We start from the raw sequence: 18,036 nt of genomic DNA, 5'->3' as shown, positions 1-18,036 counted from the left end.
GCAAAGCCGTTGTTGTCCCAACACTAGACACAGACCTCCTGCCCTACTTCTAAAGAGTAGGGCAGGACCAATCATTCGTGTGATTCTTATCCCAAGTGAGAAAACCTTGGTTGCAAGTGTGTGCCCCTACAGGGCAGATCAGTTTGCACCAGTGCATATGGTGGTGTGTCCTTGGTGATGGTACCTGAGTCCAACCTTCTGACTCACTGCCTGCTTCTAATTTGGCTGGCCCTGCCAGTTCACTGGCCACCTCCTCAGCTCCCATGAGAACTTCATTCTCAGGAGACGAAGTGGACAGTTGCTCCAGCGGCTCCCCCTCTCCTTCTGTGATGTCCAGCAACAATGGGGTGAAACCCTTCCTTGCTTGAGCACTCACTGTCTCCAACCTCTGGATCCCACTTCTCCTCTGACAGATCTTGTCATCTAGTTCCATCCTAGCTGGCACCACAGGTTCCATGACACAGCCTGAAGTCACACAGTGTATTCTGCCACCTCAGCTCTTGAACACCTAATAAATGGGCAGCTAACCTGTGGCTCTCCAGATGTTGTTGAACGACTTCAAAAGGGCTGTTTTCCACAAGCAATTTTCTTTATCAAGCCAATATCCACTCTTAATATCCAACCAGCATGGCCAATAACCACGGATGGTTGAAGTTGTAGTCCAACATATGACTCAATTCTTACTAATTCTGTGGAATGTATAAATTAGGTGTCACCAGTGTTAGAATATGGTGATAAAATCAATCCACATTTAAGACATGAATCCTAAGAGCATAAAGGATGCTGAGGAGAATGAATAAATGGAAAAGGTGCAGTTGAGAAGGAACTATCTGGCTTGTCATGTCAGATGTCAAAACAACCATAAACTAGTCATCTTGGCAGTGCTGGTATATCGGAGTTTGAGATGCTTTCTTTGGACTTCATATTTAATTGCAAAAATAGAAAACATAGGGGGGGAATAAAATCTCCTGCCCCCAAATGAATCATTTTTATCTCTTCCAAGATTGTGAATGGAATTGCATCTGTCTTTTTAAAAGGGAGGAAATCAGTCTGAAAACTGTTTATAAAAATAGCAGAGCTTTTCCAAATAAGAAAAAAGGAGGGAAAGTTGTTACCAGTTCTATTTAGGGTGTGTTCATTGCTGTGGAATGAATACAGCCTCCTTTATTTCATCTGACTTGAGCAAGGGAGCTTGACAGATCAGAATGCCAGATTAGACCCTTTTCTGCACAGGAAGGGCCTGTTTTCCTGATGGCTTTGGAACTGGCCTCCATTTAACTGATATAGAGTAGATATTGGCTTGATAAAGGAAATTGCTTGTGGAAAATAGGCAGGGTCTTCATTTGAACAATACTTAAGGAAATAGCTCATGCTTTACATCAGCCTTTTGGGAGGACAAAGAGCCATGTTCCTAGCTGATGACAATTCAGTCTAGAGGTAGCTATTGCCCTCTGACTACTAAGTAGTGCTGCCAGATCTGGCTTCTGTTGGCTCTGTACCTATTTTATTCATTCATTTGATTAAACCTAAGTCTCACTTTTTACTTCAAAAGTCCCCAAGTGACTGATATATATTTGGTGTGTTGCTTCCTGAATCCGTTTCCTCTCTCATGCTGTGTTCAAGAACTAAGTCGAATTAAACTTACACAGTAATGGAGTTGGTACCCAGCTCTTGTTGTTCCAGACTTGAATTGTAGAGCGATATCTACATACGGAAGAACTCTCCTGCTATGTCAGGGGGAAGCTGTCGGGAGCGCGGCTGTGGTAGGGCAAAGTGAGGCAGGGCAAGAGCTGAACCTAGGAGACCAAGCAGAGGAAAAGTGAGGCAGATCTGTGGCAAGGACTGTTAGCAGCAGGGTGCCCTTAATATTAGCAGAGAGTGTGCTGGTGTGGAGTATTCCTCCTGACACGCTGCTGCTTACCCTGAGAACACGCTGCTGCTTACCCTTACCTCAGAGCTGCTTGGTTGCACTGGCAAGACCACAGCAGCCAATGCCATGCTTCCACAGAGCCTTGAAGTGTTCCTACCATCTGGGTAAAAAGTAAAAATGCTGGTGTCATGAGGACAGTTCCACCCCCTCACATGCGCCATTACTGGCCTTTAATGTTCAGTCTCAGGAGTAAGTTTGGTCTGCAATGGCCTACTCTGAGCTATTTGCTTTTAAGGGGATTCTTTTGGCGGCCTAGCTTTCTACTCTGTAGTTCACTTCCAGCGTTTAGTGGATGGCAGACAGGCTGAACACCTGCTGAGCAAACCTCAGGTTCCAGGTCTTGCTTCAAGCTTTAATTGTGACAGCAAGAGCAGAGAGGCAAGTTGCATGTACTCTCTGCCATTGTCAGGAACCTTGCCCTATGTATTGCAGTGATCTTTGTCTGGGTGTGTCCACCTTCTGTGCATGCCCTTGATGCCCACTCTAGGCTTAGAGACCATGCATAGGATTAGTTGCTAGTGGTGATGCACAGATGGTGCCATTCAAGAATAGGTGCGATTTAGTTTAGAGCTTGCTTCATTTTAGAAACATTCCATAAGGATGCTACTAGCCCAGACATCATCAGCGCTGCTTATCTTGTCAGTAAATATTTAATAATATTGGATAGCTCAGCCCACATAATTCCTGTCTTGCAAGTGAAGGCTATTTTCATTGGTGTTGAGTGTGTGGGGGAGGTATAAGGATGCTTAGGAGACCAGAAAGCTAGTTCTTAACAACTCCTTCCTATCTGCTCCTTAGCCATCCTTTTCAGTCTTTTTCTAGAAAAGCTGTCTTGTGAATTCAGAGTAGCACAAATGAATTGATCCCAAAACTCGTGTGGGAAGGCGGTATCGTATTTGTAACGCCCTTCTTCTGCCCAGTAGCTATGTGTAAGCATTTATTAGCTGTTTTAGGATTAAAACTTGCAAACATAGGTCTGTAAGATTTTTTATGTAAGCACTTTTGTCAGGTGTGGTGCAAGTGAAAATCGTTTTGACCACTTTCTGACAGCAAGAGCATGCAAGTTTCCAAGCTTGATGGAATTCTTCGTTCATGTGCTACTCAGAATTCACAGAACAGCTTTTCTAGGAAAGACTTAACAACATACAGACCCAATGTTACTGCTACAACAACAACAACAGTACCAAAGGAGGAAATAGCAGGTATGAATCCAGACCAGAGATAAGCAGCTAACCACTAAAACAATGTTTTAAGAAAACAGACCAGAAATGGAGAAACTACTATCTCATACAACAGCTTCAGTGGAATACTCCCTTCTAGCCTATCATCTGCTGAAGACACAACATAGTGGAAAATGTTTAAATAGATTCTGCTGCTGGAGACAGAAGGAATTTTCACAATTGAAGGAGGCCAAGCAGTAAAAACTCTCCCTCCAAGGACAAACCAGCCGAAGGGCTTCTCAGTGAAAGGTCAGGAAACATGCTTTAGTAGGAGCAAATGGAGTGAGGTTCCCTCCCCATTTTTTATTTTATGACAAATCCATTTGAGCCCATGGATGAAACAGAGAAGAAAAGCATAAGAGAAACGTATGTATAATATGCCAATACTTGCACAGAAGTGCGTCTGTACAGAACAGGAGAGGAGGGGGGGAAATATTTCCACTCATGCCAAGCATTCCATCGACTGTCTGCCAGCTGATCAAACAAGGCCAAGCAGGGTTATAAGCCCTCAGCCGTGCAATCACAGCTTCTCCTACTTGTACAAAACCAGGTGCAGTAATTGCCAACCATGACTTCATTGATTTCAATCACCTCCCTTCCTTTCCAAGAGCCAAACGCCTATTGCTCCAGAGAAGTGACAAAGCTTTATTTCTAAGCCCTTCTTGAGCTGGTAGTTGATCTCTTCTACTGTGTGTGTGTGTGTGTGTGTGTATGTATCCCTCATGGGAAATATTTTCTTTCTATATTACGCATTTTAAAAAGTTAGAAGGATTCACAATTCTTCTGTACTATCAGTTTAACATTTTAGTAGCCAAGCACGTGAATTATATCCAGGTAGCCATAATTAGAAGGAACAAGCATGGTGTTTACTTTAATGTGAATCTAAGAGCTCAGGAGCTTGCAGAAACTTGTAGACAATTGAATTTACCCCAAGTGCTAAAGGACTGCCTTTCTCAAATACCTGCCAAAAAACGTTGTATGCACGAGAAGCACTGAGTTCACTTCCATATAGAAGCACCCTCTGTGGTCACTGCAATAACGAGAAGTCTGCTTTGGGTGTTGTGTAGTGGCAAAGAACATAAGCCGGGACCTACTGGGTCAGGCTGAAGGGTCATCTAGTTCACAGCATTCTGTTTTCACAGTGGCCAACCAGATCCCTATGGGAAGTTCACAAGCAGGCCTTGAGGGCAGCATACCAGAAGCTGAGGAAATTTCTGGATAGGAGTTGGTGTCTGAAGTCATCAGGAGGGATGTGAAGAACTCTGCAAGAGTGGTTTCTTACCAGCGGCTTCATGAAATGATACAGGAAGATCTCCATCTGTCTTTTCATCCTTGGTGTTCCAGGATCTTTCTACCTCCAAAGCAGAGGTGGCAAAGTTCAAGTTATGGGTCAGTTGGGAGCTGTGATGCTGAAGTGGAAACTGTCCAAGGGAAAAACATGTCATAAATCCCAGCCTCAGTGCAGCTGCTCAGTTGCACGTTCCAGAGAGCCTGCTATGCAAACCACATCATTGGCCCTGAACTGGAACAACCTGTACACATTGTTTATAGTAACCAGAAGTAACCATACATGGCATTCTTGTTTTCTAAAATTATGGCCACTTGAGCATAACCCAGATGCTTTTCTACCCAAATACTTTAAGCTGTCATTTAGAAGAAGCTTGAATGCATCTGTAATTTTATGCATTTGAAAACTAAAGATGCAGAATAAAAAGATGCAGAATATGAAGAGAGAGAAAACTTTTTGAAGGAGACATCTATTACTGGTGGGGAACTTCAGGGGTGGAGCAGTTGGAAATGTGGCTGCATCAGCTATATGACCAAGTTCCTTATGGGGAACTCAGTTGTGTTGCTGATCCCTGCAAAAAGCAGGATTGAAGTCGCTGCACATCAGCTGATTTCCTATATGACATCAAAAATTGCCCTAAGCTCAAGAGCAGCTTACAAATAAAGCATTGCCTCTTTTCTGGAGCTTAGGAGTCTGGATCTTGGGTTGAAATGGATATGATGGGAATCCATGAATTCTGAGGCTGTGTGCATGCTCCCATTTATTCTGCATCCCATGTACTCCCACCACTGGTTTGGGAAGAGGTGTACATGCAACGTTTGCCACAATCTGTATCTATCCTGTTGCTTTCTTATGAAATACTGTGTTTCATAACCCCCTTCAAACCAGCATCAGTCCAGGAAAAAGAACAACCTACTTGTGTTTTAAGTCAGAAATGTATAGGCAGCCATATATACCAACGACCGCAGCTGATTTTTAACTAGTGGGAGAAGCTGTCAGTGGATGGCTGAGAGCTTGTAACCTTGTTTGGTCAGCTAGCAGACAGCTGATTGGATGCTTGGCATGAGGGAATTCTCCCCTTCCTTGTTTCTATACAAGTATTGGCACATTGTGGGTATGTTTCTGTTACACTTTTCATCTATGTTTTATCTAGGTGGACAACAGTAGGTCACTTTGAATAGAAAATACATTGTGAAGCATGTCATAGAATGAAAGGGGATGGGGGAAAATAATCTCATTCCATTTGTTCTTACTGCAGCGTATTTTCTGACCTTTCACGAAGTAGCCCTTTTGCTGTCTTGCCTTTTGTGTATGCGAACTGTTAGCAGTGGAGAATCCTCTGACTTTAATGCACAGTTTGTGGGGAGCTGCAGGAGGAGGAAGCCTTTAGCAAGTTACAGTTCCTGTAAAAGGTCATTGTCGGATAGTTTTGGCAGTGATGGGACAGAACCCAGAGCTTTTGAGCAGCTGATATGACCAGTATGAGCTGCTACACATTTAAACAGCCCTGCCTCTCCTGCAGCTTGAGGTGGTTAAATTACCTTGTTCAGGCAACAGCCATAAAATCAAGTAATCCTCAAATATCACGATAGCCCAATTTTTAACATTAAAATCTGGCTTAAACCATTGGGCTTTGTAGCATTTTGAACCTCAGCAAAGAATAAATGCAGCCCAGGTTGGAGGAGGATGCTACAGGTACCAAGGCAATGATACCAGTTTTCAAAAATAAAATGATATATTAATTTCATTTGTTAAAGAGCTCTCAGTCATAACAACATATTTATAGATGCTCTGCAGGCATACAGTTGCTCTGTTTAACTAGGAGGCTGGTCTAGTAGGGAAGTGGTGGACTGATTGTGTGGTGGACTGATTGAAGCTTCCTATTGCTCCTTTGAGTGCTGCAGAGGTCTTTACCCAATTTAGGTCTATTAATTTCAGTGGGTCTACTCTTAATAAAAGTTAGGTGAATACAAGCCTATGGCTCCAAAATTCTTACACGCTCTCTTTGCTCTGCCTTTTATATTGGTGTGTTGATTGTAGAGGTTCCTTTTGGATTGCAAGGACTTCAGTCGACTTGTTGAGCGCACACAGATTACAAGGTTTTTCATAATATTTGGCCATGTCAGGGTGCCTCTAAGTAAATGGGTGCAACTGTCCTGAAAGGTGTCGTTCTGTCTAAGGAACATTGTTTTCCTTCACCTGATATTTTAAAGTCCTGTTTGTTTCAGATCACCGTCAGCAATGGTAATATTCCCTGCAACAGCCGCCTCTATTTCAAATGTTCATTCATTCAAAATGACAATGTTACGTGAGTCCGAAGGTTTTGTGATTTGCAAAATAATATCTGATTTAACAAGGCGTGTGAAAAGGGTTTCACTGTCTCAGGAAGCTGAGTTCCATTCCAGAGCCTCTTTTCTACTGTGGGAAAAAAGACTCGGCTCCTTCTGGCTGATGACACAATCTCCCTAAGCGGTGGTGTGTTGAGCAGCGCTCTCTTCCTAACTGGCAGGAGTTTCTATAGATGGAAGTGCTCTGTGAAGAAGGTAGGCCCCAGGCTGTCATCTTCTTCAGACAAATGACTGGCTGTGTGGAGCAGGCCTCAAGTAGCTCTTTGCTTAAATGAATTAGGCATCTGAGTTCTTCACCTTAACAAAGACAATCTGTCTGGCCTTAGAAGGGGTTTGTTTTGATCCACACAACTCCCATCTTGTACCAGCAACTTTTAACACTGCTGTAAACCCACATGGTTGTGAGTTTTATTGGGCCACCTGTCCTGCTGTCTTCGGTTATAAAAAAAGGTCTCAGAGCAGTGATGATGTCATTGGCTTTTTGTGATGAATTCTCCTTTTCAGGAAATCACAGCTGCCAGATCTCTGTCTTGGCCTCCCGTTGAACTATATGGGTGTGTGTGTATATGAATTTGCTTTTTTAAGCAGTTCTGTGTTGTTTATTGTTGTTCTGATTATGTTTTATTCCTAAAAGGCATTTTAGAAAAGGAAGCAGCCAAGTAATTACACAGTGACTTATGGAGAAGCTGGCTTGGAGGCAAGGTTGTTTTTTTTTTTAAAAAGCGCACACACACACAAAACACAAAAAACCTCTGTACAACAAATACTCTGCCATTTGAGTAGAGCTGGCTTTCTTCACCATCTAGTTCTTTGTTTTGTTTTGTTTAAATGATCCTCCATGAAAGATGCATTTTGGACATGTTTAGCATGTAGTTATGGTGAGCAGCTGAATATTTTTGCAGCACTGATCTTGGCATTTGCACTGAGACGTTCTGGAATCAGAGGTGCTATGAGCCCTCCAGCCTGTCAGCTTCTACTACGGACTGAAGCATGAAGTACAGCAGACAGAAAATACTGCTCTGATGACTGGTGCCATGTTCTCAGTATTTATGGCGAGCCTGCTCAATAATGCCTTCCAGTGTTATATGGCTTGTCCCCCCCCCCCCTTTTGTGCATTTCTTTCTGTTCTAAGGCCTGAGATAAAAGGTAAAAAGGTAAAGGACCCTGGGCGGTTCACAGCACACTTAACGAACTGCATTCTTAGTAAAAAAACTCCTGTTGTGCAGCTTCTCCCATCATTGCTGTGTTGGGGATTACCTTCCAAGAAAGTGAGCTTTGTGATAGTCTGTCTGCAATTAGGGTTTTAACTTTGGTAGAGAGCCTTCATGTGTACAGAAAGATATCTCCTTCAGAAATTATGCTTCAACATCAGGACAAAGATTGTGGGGTGGGTGGGGAGCAGCAGCATGACCTTGGGGCCACTTGTCAAATAGAGGATATCCCTTTATATTAGAGGCCTTCCTCTGTACATTAGGACACATGGCCACCTTACACAGATCTGGCAAAGAGATAGAAACTGCACAACTAAGAAAAAAACCTATGCCAACGCTAAGGCTGAGGTTCAAAGAACCAGGAAACTAAAGAACACCTGGTGGATAATAAAAGCTCAAGAGATCCAGCACTTAGCCAACATCCATGATGCACAGAATTTCTTTAAAGCCACAAAGACCATCTGTGGGCCAATAAATTGTGCTATATGCCCTCTATACTCAACAGACGGTACCACACTTCTAAAAGATAAAGAAGCTGTTGCATTGTGCTGAAAAGAACATTACCAACATCTCCTTAACCGCAACTCCCCCGTAGCTGCCGAGGTCCTCTCACAAATTCTGCAAAAACAAATTAGAGATGAGCTTGCAGTATCTCCAAATTTGGGAGAGTTGTGTACAGCTATTAACCAAATGAAAGACAACAAAGCCAATGGACCTGATGGGATTCAAAGTGGACGGAATTGAACTTACACAACAACTTAACAAGCTCATCGAAAAAATCTGGGAGAGAGAGGAGATCCCAGTAGAAATGTTGGAAAGTGTCGATCACTTTTCCTACCTGGGCTGACATTGATGCCAAAATCCAGCATCGTGTGAGCTCTGTGGTGCTCTGTGACTCCGATAGAAATGCAGAATGTTTGAGGACCGGGACATTTGCAGGGAAACCAAAATGCTTGTTTACAAAGCTATTGTACTATCAACCTTACTGTACGCTTGTGAAAGATGGACCACTTATAAACACCATCTCCAACTCCTCAAAAGATTCCATCAACGGTGTTTCCACAAAATTTTACATATCACTTGGGAAGATAGGTGAACTAATGTTAGTGTACTGGAAGAAGCAAAGATCACCAGTGTCGAAGCAATGATTCTTCAACATCAACTTCGTTGGGACTAGTCGTGTTGATGGGATGCCTGATTATCATCTTCCAAAGCATCTATTCTATTCTGAACTTAAAAATGGAAAGCGTAAGGCTGGTGGTCAACAAAAGAGGTTTAAAGACTCTCTCAAGGCAAATCTTAAAAAGTGTAGTATAAACACTGACAATTGGGAAACATTGTCCTGTGAGCGCTCCAATTGGAGAACAGCCTTTACCAAAGGTGCCATGGACTTTGAAGACACTCACACTCAGGACAAAAGGGAGAAATGTGCTAAGAGGAAAGCATGTTTGGCAAACCCCTACCATGATCAGTTCCTGCCCAGAAACCTATGTCCCCAATGTGGAAGGACGTGCGGATCCAGAACTGGCCTCCACAGTCACCTACGGACACACTGCTAAGACCATGCTTACTCGGCTATGAGTGATCGCCAAAGAAGAAGAATACACAATAGTATCCTGAATGTGATTATGAATTAAGAAACTCCAGTTAGGATGTGTGATTTTTATAAGTAGCTACTGGGGTCTTGAGTAGTTTGACAGTGTGGTTTTGAGTTGCCTGAATGCTTCATTGGGGCTGGCTACATAGGGCCAGCGTTCTGCTGCTGACTGAATTGAGACATTTCCGATGGTTTGCTGGCATTGTAAGTATTCTTTTTATTGCCAAATTCCGTTAAAGTCAAAGAGGGTTTATACAAACCTCTTCTACTGCTTTCTTAGATAAGCAGGCAAACAGGAGGTGTTAAGGGCCTACTCTCAGGTTAATTAAATCAACTGCTTGTTCCCTCCGGCGACTTCACATCAAGGCCAAGGTGAAATATGGAGAGTAATTGGGGGTTGCCTTTTAAAGTGAGGACTTGTTGCCTGTCTGAAATCAGTGGAGGTTTGGGAAACTTAAGACCTTGTAAGATTAGTCCCTTTTTAGTCTAGCTTGGCATTTAGCTCGGATACCAAGATGAAATGCTGACATTTATTAATAAATAGACATAAAATGTCTGAGACAATTTAGCTTTTCTCTGTGGAATGTGGCTCATTTTATTATTACTTCTTTTGACATGGCATTCATCAGACTGCTTTGATTAGACAGTGTGTTTTCTGGAGCACACCCAGATCCCTCCATGTTTTCTTTTCCTCTTTAAATTTTAAACCCATCTCATGTGGGCTTTATCTCTCTTTCTTTGTTGGTGTGCAGAGCTTTTCCTTACATTTTAAGGGTTGTTAAGGTTACTTGCTGTTTGCTGTAAAGACATAGATCAAAAGACTGCTTTTGACATTTTTCTTTTAAACTGGGAAATACTGTAATCTGCGCACTTTTTTATTTGTTTTTTCGGCTGAAGCCTTTAAGCCAAAGTTTTCCTTGAACCAGACTAGAAGGGTGAGTGTAATAGATGCTTAGTGCAATAGAGACGCCTTGTTCCTTTTTGCCTGAGAAACTGTACAACAGGGACCAAAGACCTTTACTTTTTGCAACCTAAAGGAACATGTTTTTATTTATGGATCAGTGGAATGCAGGCAGCAGAGAAATAATGGCTTGGATCCTAAGCTTCCCTCCAAGCATGGAAGGAGTTTGCACTCCTTTCATGAGTACAGTTTTCCTCAGAACTTAGGATCCCGGGAACCCCATGGGATTTACACACCCAAAAACAATAGATCTTACCTAAATGTGGAGATTGTGCCTAAATATGTGGAATGTGCTGTGTATCAGCTGGAGAGGTGGGGCAGCAAAGTCACCTCCCCCCCCCCCCGGTCTATCTGCTTATTTTTTCCTCTTCCATCCATGTCCCTTCTCTCTTTGCATATTGTGTTTATTAATTTGGAAACCTTGTTTTAAACCATGAATGCCTTCAATGCATTGGTGGAAAGACAGTTTATAATTGTAATAACACCCCCCACCCCCCAGTTCTAAAAGATTGGTGTCTACTGATAATCACTTTCATAAATGTTTTCTTTTCTTTTTTTTACAGTTACCTGACCATAAGCAACAAACAGAAGTTCTTATACATCACAAGTCCTTTTTTAAAAAGGGCTGCCTTGGTACTTACCTATGTAAGTATTACTTTGAACTATATTCTTACTTAACTTTAATTTCTTCAGATGAATCTCGAGACTCTCCTCAGTCTCGAGAGCAGGCCCAATACAGAAGTATCTTACTTTGTTAGTCCATAGGAACAAACATAAGAATTTGTATGCTGGGCAGCGGCAGATTTAAGTTGGTGGGGACAGTTCTCCTGCACAGGGCACCAAGCTGCGGGGTGCAAAACAACCACCTACTGGGTACCTACTGGGTACCTACTGAGAAGATCCATAAAAAAGCAACTGTTTCAAAATGAATTACTGTGAAAATTAGAAGAAAAAGGGGGCCACCAAATTTTGTCCTTTCTCAAGGCACCATATTAACAAAGTCCGCCCCTATGCTGAGTTAGAGCAGTTTATCTCAGTTAACCTGAAAATGTTTGTGAATCTTAAGTACCGGTATATTAAGATAGGTTCTGGTTTCCTGGTCCTAATGAATTGTATGCCTTTTTGTAGTAATAACCGAAATATCTCCTCTTTTCTGAAGGTGATCCTACTTTTGTATTTTCGCTTCTGGATAATGGGAGGTTCTATGCCAGCGTTTTCAGAACAGGACAATCCAGCTTCATTCTCACCTTATCTTCTAACAAGGTATGGTAACAGGAGCCACATATGTTTGGGTTGATGCTATCTTTCCATTTAATGTGAACTAATCGAAGCCTTAATCTTTGTTGTTGTTTCCTGAAAATTACAGTTATAAAAATAACTGTATAATGCTTGGGAATCACATAATATTTGTGGGATTAGATTAACTCAAATGCATGAAATAATTCCAGTGGATATGTTGCAGTGATTGTCCAAAATGTGGTGGTTGTTGACAGTCACGTGTGAATGTGCACTTTTCCAGATTTTACGATGGAGTTGCCCAACCAAGGAATGTGTGCAACAATATGTATTCTCGTGCAGAGTACATGCAAAAATGCATATTTTAGTGAAAGTAACATATACAACTGCATTCTGTTATGGCACATTTGCTTGCAAAAATGCTTCTACAAGCAAAATTGTACATACAGTGGTACCTCTGGATACCCACACCTCCGGTTGCGTATCCTTCAGGATGTGAACACGGCAAACCTGGAAGCGGACCCTCTGGTTGCGGAAACTTCGGGATCCGACCGGAGCTCCAGAACGGATCCCGCCCGCAACCGGAGGTACCACTGTATTAGGGAAAGCTAGCACAAAAATGAATACTACATTTTATGCTGCATAAAAAAAATTCAGACGTGTATGCAGAAATGGGCAGACCAAATTTTAAGACTGTAAAAGTGAGAAACTTAGAGAAACCAAAATAGACAGATTTGTCCAAACCTAGCATTAATATGAATATTGGCCGTGCTCAAATTTTTGAAATTCACCCTGATATAGATAAATGATTCTAAAGAGGTATTTGGGTTTCGGACACCTAAATATTTCATTTATATTTTTATAGAGAAGGTCAGAAATTTGGAACACAGGAAGCACTTATGTCAAATGACACATAGAACATAGAAATTATGTAGGTGGAAGAAAGTAAGAAAAAATTGGGGTTTCATTTCTTGACTACATTCCTTGCCATGTTGTTTAGCTAGGTACTGCCAGTTGCTCATGAACTAGGAGTAAGAGCTCTCCCAGGATAATCACCACAGCATTAAAAGCTTGGATAAATGCTTTGACTGATTATTTCAAATGCCCTCAGGGTACTTCCTCAAGAGAGCAGCAGTACAAAGGAGACTCCTAGTCCCAATGAACTCCCATTTAAATTTGGGCAGTCTCTTTGAAAGGGTAGGGAAGCCAGTGAAGGACTAGTGAAAGCAAGCGCCACATTTTCAGTTTGCTTTCTGTGGAAGCTTTTCATGGGTTGTACTTAATTCCCGAATATCACTCTGTCTAATCCCTTGATTAGGGGAAACTGCATCACCACCATATAAGCCTTTAAGGCTCTTGGGTTTCTGGCTTGGCAAGCCTAATGCCTCAACATCCATGGTTTATCCCTAAGACTTCAGTGTGAGGGGAAGAAAAAGCCAGGAGGAGAAGCTGGAAAATGGAAGGTACCGGAAGAGACAAGCAGCTCATTGTCTCTCTGGCTGCTATAGATTGAACTGTGAGACTCTGGAAAAGAAAATACAAATGTTCTCATGGGTCATGTAAGAGGGCGGAATGGAAAAGAACAGCATGGGGTAGGTTTTGTAGCCCATTAACTTTTCCTTTTAAAAACCTTGTGGGCTTCCTCAGATAACGAACAGAATTTTAACTCTTCCTAAATGCCGAGAGGAAATGTTATTAATGCCCTTCATTAGGCGTAACAATTTTTCACTTCGGTATTTACAGCTGAAGCTATTTTAGCTTGGGGCTCTTTCCATCTTTTTCACAGCTCTAAATCAAATGCGCTTGACAAGGCACTTCATAATAATGTTGTAAAACATATGTGGCTGCAATTATAACCAGGTGCTGTTATTTATGGGCTCCCTATCTCTGCCGTATTTGGTTTGTTTACTCTGAGGCGCTCCTATCAGGGAGCCCATCCATGCGGCAAAACCTTCCCGCTTTCTATATAGCTCGGCATACTTGTCTCTTTGTCAGCCGAATCATTTTTGAAAAGATAACAGCTTCTTTTTGAGTGTGTGTGTCTGTCTCCACTCCCCATATAAAACTGGTGGACATCATACTTCTACCAGGTTGTTCTGTGTATGGAAGGGCCTGCAGAAGGTGGTTGTATACCATTGTAGTACAGTAGTACCTCAGGTTACAGATGCTTCAGGTTACAGACTCCGCTAACCCAGAAATAGTACCTCGGGTTAAGAACTTTGCTTCAGGAGGAGAACAGAAATCGTGCTCCGGTGGCGCGGCGGCAGCGGGAGGCCCCATTAGTTAAAGTGGTGCTTCGGGTTAAGAACAGTTTCAGGTTAAGAACAGACCTCCGGAACGAATTAAGTACTTAACCCGAGGTACCAATGTAGTGGGATCCTATCCCACACCAGTGAGACAGCCTGACCCAGAAGCTTTTAATAGAGGTCAAGCAGAACAATATGATCTGTTCTCTTGTCTTCCTGTTAAGAGGCTTCATTGCTGGTCCGGTTGGTTTCTCTGTAGCCCCTCCTTCAGCCACAGGTGATAGTTGTTGGTGGCACAAACTGAATTCCCACCCAACTTTCCTCAGGCTCAGGACCTGCTATAGGGCCAAGTTCTGTTGGTAGGTTGCAACCCAAGAGAGGGTTGTGTATGTATGTGTGGGTTTGTTTGTTTTAAGATTGGTTGTATCAGCAATGCCACATAAACAATGCAGAAGAGAGACGCTGGCAACCAGAGGGGAAAGAAAATGGACAGAGAGAGACAGGCAGATGCAGACATATAGTAAAGGTACATATATATTATACAGTATTAGATTATCAGTTGGGTCCCATGTAGAGGGAAGAAGTGAATGCTGAGTTTGGATAGGATAAAGGACACTGGTCTGTCCAGCGTATTCCAGGTATGGAATTGCTACAGCCATGATACTTGGTCCCAGGCAATTTTAGCCTCTGGTGGTATTAAAAGAGTTTCAGCTCTTTTAAATAGTCATATGTATGGTGTCAGATTGGAGTGAGTCAACTGTCCTGCATCTGAGGGCCTCCCTGCTCATTCTGTTTCAGGGGTGGGTAACCTCTGGCACACAGGCTGAGCTTGGCCCACCAAGGGAAACCACTGTTATATGGGGTAGTGTATCTTAAAAATACCTATACATCTGCTGCAGCCAATTAAGAGTTCATGGTCTTGGGACTACTCACGTTGTTTGCTTCTTGACTAAGAGTACAATCCTAGTAGGGACGTGAGTGGCGCTGTGGTTTAAACCACTGAGCCTCTTGGGCTTGCCGATTGGAAGGTCGGCAGTTCGAGTCCGCGCGATGGGGTGAGCTCCTGTTGCTCTGTCCCAGCTTCTGCCAACCTAGCAGAAAGCATACCAGAGCGAGTAGATAAATAATTCCTGCTGTGGTGGGAAGGTAAACGGCATTTCCGTGCACTCTGCCACTCGTCACGGTCCTCTGTGCGCCAGTAGTGGTAGAAGAAGAAGAAGAAGAAGAAGAAGAAGAAGAAGAAGAAGAAGAAGTGGAAGAGTTTGGATTTGATATCCCGCTTTATCACTACCCGAAGGAGTTTCAAAGCGGCTAACATTCTCCTTTCCCTTCCTCCCCCACAACAAACACTCTGTGAGGTGAGTGGGGCTGAGAGACTTCAGAGAAGTGTGACTAGCCCAAGGTCACCCAGCAGCTGCATGTGGGGGAGCAGAGATGCGAACCCGGTTCCCCAGATTACGAGACTACTGCTCTTAACCACTACACCACACTATACATGACTATACATGGTATAGTCATGCTGGTCACATGACCCGGAATGCTGTCTGTGGACAAACACCAGCTCCCTTGGCCTGAAAAGCGAGCTGAGAGCCTTACCCCATAGTAGCCTTTGAGTGGACTTAGAATCATAGAATCATAGAGTTGGAAGAGACCACAAGGGCCATCGAGTCCAAACCCCTGCCAAGCAGGAAACACCATCAGAGCACTCCTGACATATGGTTGTCAAGCCTCTGCTTAAAGACCTCCAAAGAAGGAGACTCCACCACACTCCTTGGCAGCAAATTCCACTGTCGAACAGCTCTTACTGTCAGGAAGTTCTTCCTAATGTTTAGGTGGAATCTTCTTTCTTGTAGTTTGGATCCATTGCTCCGTGTCCGCTTCTCTGGAGCAGCAGAAAACAACCTTTCTCCCTCCTCTATGTGACATCCTTTTATATATTTGAACATGGCTATCATATCACCCCTTAACCTCCTCTTCTCCAGGCTAAACATGCCCAGCTCCCTTAGCCGTTCCTCATAAGGCATCATTTCCAGGCCTTTGACCATTTTGGTTGCCCTCCTCTGGACACGTTCCAGTTTGTCAGTGTCCTTCTTGAACTGTGGTGCCCAGAACTGGACACAGTACTCCAGGTGAGGTCTGACCAGAGCAGAATACAGTGGCACTATTACTTCCCTTGATCTAGATGCTATACTCCTATTGATGCAGCCCAGAATTGCATTGGCTTTTTTAGCTGCCGCGTCACACTGTTGGCTCATGTCAAGTTTGTGGTCAACCAAGACTCCTAGATCCTTTTCACATGTACTGCTCTCAAGCCAGGTGTCACCCATCTTGTATTTGTGCCTCTCACTTTTTTTGCCCAAGTGCAATACTTTACATTTCTCCCTGTTAAAATTCATCTTGTTTGTTTTTGCCCAGTTCTCTAATCTGTCAAGGTCGTTTTGAAGTGTGATCCTGTCCTCTGGGGTGTTAGCCACCCCTCCCAGTTTGGTGTCATCTGCAAATTTGATCAGGATGCCCTTGAGTCCATCATCCAAGTCATTGATAAAGATGTTGAATAAGACCGGGCCCAAGACAGAACCCTGTGGCACCCCACTAGTCACTCTTCTCCAGGATGAAGAGGAACCATTGATGAGCACCCTTTGGGTTCGGTCAGTCAGCCTTAACCATCCATGGGTCCTTTACCTTTACCATACTTTACAATCCTATGCAAAATCCTATGCAGGTCCCATTGACTTCAAGGCTGCAATTCTAAACAGGTTAAACTATTGAGAGCCTCATTAAATACAGTGAAATTAGTTTGGGGGGAAATTGCATAGGACTAGGCAGTAATGTGACTAGGCTGTAAAGAGTTAACTTTGCTTCAACTTTGATGCTTTTCGTTGTTTGAATCTAGGGCTAGAAGTGCAGATGCCTTGGCACCAGAAAGAAAAACAAGCAGTTTCTCGACATATTAGCAATAAAAAAATATTTATTTTACATGAAGTCTGCAAAATAATTTTTTAAAAATGCAAACACTCTTTGGCCATCTGACTTAATCTGCACTGTTCGTCTCAGTTATTCAAAGAGCAAATGTTAATTGGAAGAAATGCAATGCATACTGAAAATTAGTAGACAAATTAACTCAAATGATTAGGGAACATTCTCCAGAGCTGCATAAACTATAGATTGGGGTAAAATAATAAACAACCTAGATTGCAGTTAGGGAAGCAAGCAAGTCCCCGGTGTTTATGTTCAAGCTGTCACTTTCCTCAGAGCTGTGTTTTGGAAGGGTGGTTGTTTTATGTTCTTGAGAGAGATCTGGTTGCACAAGCAGTATTTATAATTAGTTTTAAAGCATTAGATTAAATGCATTCAAGCATCCAGTATGCCACAGTAACAGTTGCTGCCGAGGTTCTTTTTTATAAAATCATGCAAACTTTGGGAATAAACTCAGGCCTTGCTTTAACATGGAGAATGGCAGAAGCCTGTAACTGGAAAGTTCATCTTTCAAGTTCTCCTTTTAGTTTTAGGATTTTTTTCTTTTTAATGCTGAATTCTTGCAACTCTGGACCAAGCACCCGATTGAACCCAAGGGAACTTGCTTTTGAGCAAATTGCATTATAAGTAATTATATACTGTCATGAAAATCTGTATATACATGAAGCGAAACAGCTTCACTTTCCTTTTTAAAATCTGATGAGATTAACAGGGGGCTCATTAGTTTCATTTGATTTATAGCCTTCCCTATGCCAAGAGCTCAAGAGGGGTAACATTATGCTATTGTAATTAATTAGAGTTTAATTATCATCATCTTACTCTTTCTTTGGTCACCCAAAGGTAACTTGAATAAAAATATCACTATGAGAAGCACAATCTCAGGGTTTGGCAAGTCTGGTAAGAGGGAGCAAATTCCACAGTTGAGAGGCAGCCAGCAAGAACGCCTTTGTGCTCTTATTTCTTGACTTCCCATGTAGATAGTAAATTTAGGAGAGTGTTCTTAGTGAAACTTAAAAGTTCAGG

At 42.6% G+C, this 18,036-nt stretch overlaps 1 protein-coding gene across 1 annotated transcript in view; it reads left to right on the top strand.

Moving 5' to 3' along the window:
- Positions 1-18,036, top strand: part of TMTC1 (transmembrane O-mannosyltransferase targeting cadherins 1) — a 135,229-nt gene that overhangs the window by 45,700 nt on the left and 71,493 nt on the right. Inside the window, exons 6-7 of the mRNA XM_081024001.1 lie at positions 11,119-11,200; positions 11,715-11,818. Of these exons, the coding sequence (XP_080880127.1) occupies positions 11,119-11,200; positions 11,715-11,818 (186 nt within the window). The remainder of the gene's footprint in view (positions 1-11,118; positions 11,201-11,714; positions 11,819-18,036) is intronic.

The sequence above is a fragment of the Podarcis pityusensis genome (assembly GCF_964106645.2).
Source record: "Podarcis pityusensis genome assembly, chromosome: 10".
Lineage (NCBI taxonomy): Eukaryota > Metazoa > Chordata > Lepidosauria > Squamata > Lacertidae > Podarcis > Podarcis pityusensis.
The sequence above is the reverse complement of the archived record's forward strand: the minus strand, read 5'-3'. Positions and strand labels throughout refer to the sequence as shown.